At 38.3% G+C, this 6,000-nt stretch overlaps 1 protein-coding gene across 1 annotated transcript in view; it reads left to right on the top strand.

Moving 5' to 3' along the window:
* The first annotated feature begins 338 nt into the window (after window positions 1-338).
* Window positions 339-6,000, top strand: part of LOC129824027 (kinesin-like protein KIF2C) — a 21,219-nt gene continuing 15,557 nt past the window's right edge. The window contains exons 1-4 of the mRNA XM_055883297.1: window positions 339-774; window positions 1,597-1,691; window positions 1,971-2,054; window positions 2,174-2,222. Of these exons, the coding sequence (XP_055739272.1) occupies window positions 714-774; window positions 1,597-1,691; window positions 1,971-2,054; window positions 2,174-2,222 (289 nt within the window). The 5' untranslated portion in view covers window positions 339-713. The remainder of the gene's footprint in view (window positions 775-1,596; window positions 1,692-1,970; window positions 2,055-2,173; window positions 2,223-6,000) is intronic.

Genomic DNA, 6,000 nt, shown 5'->3' with positions numbered 1-6,000 from the left:
ATGCATGTCATTGCATCATACGCCCATATTTAAAATGGAAAATGCAAGCAATATGTCAAAAACGACATTAGTTCAAGTGAATGGTTTCTATTAAAGGTACAAAATAAAAGACTACCACATACTTATTCAAATGGATACGACACCTGCAATAATTAAATGTTTTTCTTCTATTTGTTTTTATGGCTAGAAGGGGTACAGCTTTGGTCAAATTAAAGTCAAAAGTTTTTGTTTTTTTGCATTTTGGCTAACCTTAATCTAATCATCTCAACCTGCTATGTTATTTATCCTAACCTGACAGTGCTGCGTAAATTCTCCTGACCTGCTACGAAAATTCAAATCTGACATTAATTTGACAAAAGCTGGAGTCCTTCTAGTCATGACGACGTTTACGTTACAACCATGTTGCCAATCTTGCCGAGCCATCTTGTCACAAGAGGACCACAAAGGAAATACGTCCTAGACTTTATTGCGTGTTATCCTATATGATTTTACTCATGTGCATATGACATGGGTGTCTTTTTAAAGTTTTATGTTTGCTTTTTTTTCCAAATTATCGAATTAGGTAAACAAGCCTAAAACTAAACATCCTTGCCCACGACCAATGAGCATCGCCTTTTTCTACTTCCGCTGACGTGAGACGACTTTCAAATCTTTGGCGGTTGACTGGCGTTTGATAACTTTTCAACATATGTTAACTGCTTACACGAATTAACATGGATTCAACTATGGCGAACCTTCTTGTTGGGCTTTCAGTCAACATCCAAAGAAGCGACGGTAAGCTGTGTAGCTAACATTTTTATTATAATGTTACCTTTTTATTTGACTAGGAAAGACATATTGAGACCTAACATTGGCTAGGTCTCTTTTTCAAATGTGCCCTGCAATACAACCAAATATACACGTTACGTTAAGGTGGTTAGCTAGCGTTAGTAAGTTAGATTTGCCTCCCACATGATTTTGCTTCTTAGTTAGCAAACATTAATGTAAGTTATGCATTTGGCTGCTATTTGTTATATTAGCTACAGTAGCCAACTTTTTTTTGTGTGTAAGTCAGTTACTGTACAGGTGAATGAGTTGAACACAGCTAACGCGTTAGCCAAATTTACTCAACACAACGTTAACTGCGAATAGCTAACGTCGTTACCTGTGTGGTTGTTGATTTACAGTAACTAGCTATTAGTCTGTCATTATTCCAGGTAACGTTACCTACTGACTTTAAATAGTTAACGTTAGCTATTGTAGTTACAAAGAAACAAGATGGCTAAATACTTTAGTAAATTTAGCTAGGTACAGTAGTTGACTTAGCTAAGGTTAGTTGGATAGGATAATGATGAAGTCATCCGTTGATTGTTTCTTTTAATAGTATAACGTTAGTTAGCTAACGTTACCCTTTTGTAGAAATGGTTGACTACCGTTACAGTGGAGTAGCTAACGTTGGTCCAGGCAGGGCATTGCACTTTGACTAAACTCTACGGTGAAGGAAGTTTCAAATGAACTCCACCAACTTCTTCCCCGGTGGAGTTTAGTCAGCTAGTGATTGGTGTGAACTTGCTAACAGGTGGTGTAAAGTGACTGATGGCTGAATGTGTTTTATAGGGCGAGTGCATCCTGCAAACGTCAAAACTGTTGATTCCACAACATCTATTGTAAAGGTTGAATGGTTTGAGAAATCTGTATGCAGGGGAAAGGAGGTAAGTGGTTCAAGAGTGCCTTGTCTATATGTTACAGAGAACAATTAACTGAAAGTGCTTTTAATCTTGACTGGTGCATTTTTGGGACCATATCAACAGTGGACTAATGAACAAAATACTAACATGTTTCTTTGAGTGAAATATCCCCTTTTATACTAGTTTGAGTGACATGTAATACGTTTGGATTCATGTAAGCGCTATGCTATGTGCTGCAAGTTTTTATTTTTTTATAAAGAAACTGATGTTTGTTGACATACTGCTGCTATTCCTGTCTTTTAGCTCGAAATGAATGAATTATGGTCCCTGAATGAAGAGCTTTTTGAGCACATGAAATCCGCTACTACACCTGCTCCTCCAGAGAAGGTAATCATACTCTAGGGGTGGGCCTAGGAACTTGAGGTTTAAAGTGTATTACATTTGAAAGTTGATGGTCCTAAAGTCAGGAACAATGTTGCTTACGTGTGTGATTTTATTTTCTCCAGAAATATGAAAGCCGTCTCCGTTCATCCAGGATCCCTGCTCCTTCCAATCGTAAGTGACTTGTCTTGAGAAGTTATTATGCTTAGTTAGAACAAGTTTTTTTTCTGGGGGGGGGGGGGGTAGAAAATACTGTGAATTCAGCAAAAAATGAGTTTAGTTTATGAAAATCTGTTAATTTATGAAATCTGTTCAAGTATTCCCATGAATAAAAAAAGAGACGTGATTTTGTCTGTATGAAAGGTATGAAATTATTGTTCTTTTCAAATATCTTTTTGGGCTTAGTTGCGGACAATTTGCAGTGAACTAATTACTGTAATTATGTTCCGGCACCCCACCATTCGCCCTGACAAATCAGCCTGCGGCTGAATCTAGTTGCCTACCCCTGTTTTAGTGGTGTGTGTGTGAGATGGTTAATTATGGATATTTCCTTCGAACGGTTCTGCTCAAGTGGGTCCTCCTGAGGAGACAGGTTTGCATGCAATGCATGTTCCTCTCTAAACAAATCATATGCTAAATCGCATTATATGAGATGGAATCCCATATAGGGCTGTTTTCCTCAGTTATACCTTGATTTGAAGATAAAATCACATATTGGCCTGTATCTTCAGGTGCATAATAACTCTTTAATCAATGGTGCACAATAAATTTACACACTTGGTGTTGAGTGGAACTGCCCTTGTAGTGGGACAGTACGTAATCTGTACATAAATAATTGATGATCTTTTTGGTATGTAATGGCTACCAATCATGTACAGAGAAGACCTATACCATACTGTTTACAACTAGAATTCCATTTTGTGACAATAGGTTCTAAAATATGTCTTTGTTCAATATTATATCAGCCTACTGTGGTTGACACTATATAGACATACACTGTGTATACAAAACATTAAGAACAGCTCTTTCCATGACAGACTTACCAGGTGAAAGCTATGATGTCTTATTGATGTCACCTGTTAAATCTACTTCAATCAGTGTAGAGGAAGGGGAGGAGAACAGTTAAAGAAGGATTTCTAAGCTTTGATATAATTTAGACATGGATTGTGCATGTGTACAATTCGGAGGGTAAATGGGCAAGACAAAATATTTAAGTGCCTTTGAACTGGGTATGGTAGTAGGTGCCAGGCGCACCAGTTTGTGTCAAGAACTGCAACATTGCTGGGTTTTTCAAGAATGGTCCACCACCCGAAGGGGTATCCAGCCAACTTGACACAACTGTGGGAAGCATTGGAGTCACCATGGGACAGCATCCCTGCGGAACGCTTTCAACACCTTGTAGAGTCCATGCCCCAATGAATTGAGGCTGTTCTGAGGGCAACAGGTGGGGTGCAACTCAATATTAGGAAGGTGTTCCTGATGTTTGGTATACTCTGTGTATTTGTACAGTAAAGTGACCCTAAGCAGTTTTGTTAAGGGTACTAGCACTCTTTCTAGTTCAAAGCATTCCACAGAGGGCCGAGTGTCTGCGGGTTTTTACCTTTCAATTAAGACCTCGACAACCAGGTGAGGTTGTTTTAGGATCCTCATTGTTGCGAATGCAGCAGCTACTCTTACATGTGTCCACATAAAATATGACTTAATACAGAACATTATTAGACAAGTACAGAACTACATACATTTAAAAATGGCACACATTGTCTAGGGGAGAGGCATTGTGCCATGAGGTATTTTGTAAAAAAATAAATTTAAAAAAGTATTTTTAAACCAGGTTTGCTGTTCATTTGAGCAGTATGAGATGGGAGTTCCATGCAATAATGGCTCTATATAATACTGTACGCTTTCTTGAATTTGTTCTAGATTTGGGGACTGAAAAGACCCCTGGTGGCATTTATGTGTGTCAGAGCTGTGTATAAGTTCACTGTAAACATTTTTGAATTTTCCACATGTTTCTTATATAAAGAAGTGATGCAGTCACGCTCCTCAACTCTTAACCAAGGGAGACTGGCCTGCATAATATTTATATTAGCCTTCTGATTACAATGAAGAGCAAGACGTGCACTCTGTTCTGGGCTAGCTGCAGCTTAACTAGGTATTTTCTTTTCACCACATGACTGGACAATAATCGAGATAAGACAACTAGAGCCTGCAGGACTTGCTTTTTGAAGTGTGGTGTCAAAGTCGAGCATCTCTTTCTTATGAACAGACCTCTCCACATCTTTACAACCATTGAATGTATATATTTTGACCGTGACAGTTTAAAATCTAAGGTAACACAAACTCAATTTGTTCAACAGAGGGGAGATCCTTACTAGAGGAATTAGTGACCTTAATTCATCAATCAAGTGCAAGGGTGGATCGAAAATTCGCGGACACTTGGCTCTCCATGGAATGAGTTTGACCATGGCGTATGGCATGCCTGATTCGTTCAGCTAAAATTGAACACATTGAGAAGTAGTAGTGGAAAAGGAACTGGTCAGCTGTTTATTAGGCCTACATTGAAATCATGATATTTATATGGTTTAGTGTCTAGTGCAGTGGTGGAAAAAGTACCCAATCGTCATACTTGAGTAAAAGTAAAGATACCGTAACTTCTTATGGCTGCAGGGGCAGTATTGAGTAGCTTGGATGAAAAGGTGCCCAGTGTAAACTGCCTGCTCCTCAGTCCCAGTTGCTAATATATGCATATTATTATTAGTATTGGATAGAAAACACTCTGAAGTTTCTAAAACTGTTTGAATGATGTCTGTGAGTATAACAAAACTCATATGGCAGGCAAAAACCTGAGAGAAAAATCCCAACCGGAAGTGGGAAATCTGAGGTTTGTAGGTTTTCAACTCATCGCCTATCAAATACACCGTGGGATATGGGTCAGTTTGCACTTCCTACGGCTTCCACTAGATGTCAACAGTCTTTAGAACCTTGTCTGATGCTTCTACTATGAAGTGGGGCCGAAGGAGACGGGAATGAGTAAGGTCTGCCATGCGCGTTCACATGAGGGAGCTCTGTTCCATCGCACTTCTGAAGACAATGGAATTCTCCGTTTGGAACATTATTGAAGATTTACGTTAAAAATATCCTAAAGATTGATTCAATACATCATTTGACATGTTTCTACTGACTGTTTCAGAACTTTTTGACATTTCGTCTGCTTTTAGTGAACACGCTTCGTGACTTTGGATTTGTTTACCAAACACGCTAACAAAAATAGCTATTTGAACATAAATGATGGACATTACTGAACAAAACTAACATTTCTTGTGGGAGTCCTGGGGGTGCATTCCGACGAAGATCAGCAAAGGTAAGTGAAGATTTATAATGCTATTTATGACTTTTGTTGACTCCACAATTTGGCGGGTAACTGTATGGCTTCCTTTTGTTGCTGAACGCTGTTCTCAGATTATTGAATATTGTGCTTTTGCCGTAAAGCTTTTTTGGAATCTGACACAGTGGTTGCATTAAGAACAAGTTTATCTTTAATTCTATGTTAAACATGTGTCTTTCATCAAAGTTTATGATGAGTATTTCTGTTATTTGATGTGGCTCTGCAATTTCTCCGGATATTTTGGAGGCATTTCTGAACATGGATATAAATATTAACTTTATTGAACAAAACATATATGTATTGTGTAACATGAAGTCCTATGAGTGTCATCTGATGAAGATCATCAAAGGTTAGTGATTCATTTTATCTCTTTCTGCTTTTTGTGACTCCTGTCTTTGGCTGGGAAAATGGCTGTGATTTTGCGGTGACCTAACATAATCGTTTGTGGTGCTTTCGCTGTAAAGCCTTTTTGAAATCGGACACTGGTGGGATTAACAAGAAGTGTATATTTTTAAAATGGTGTGAAATACTTGTATGCTTGAGGAATTTTAATTATGAGATTTCTGT

The sequence above is a fragment of the Salvelinus fontinalis genome, chromosome 26 (assembly GCF_029448725.1).
Source record: "Salvelinus fontinalis isolate EN_2023a chromosome 26, ASM2944872v1, whole genome shotgun sequence".
Classification (NCBI taxonomy): Eukaryota; Metazoa; Chordata; class Actinopteri; order Salmoniformes; family Salmonidae; genus Salvelinus; species Salvelinus fontinalis.
Note: the sequence above shows the minus strand (reverse complement) of the source record. Positions and strands in the feature narration are given on the sequence as shown.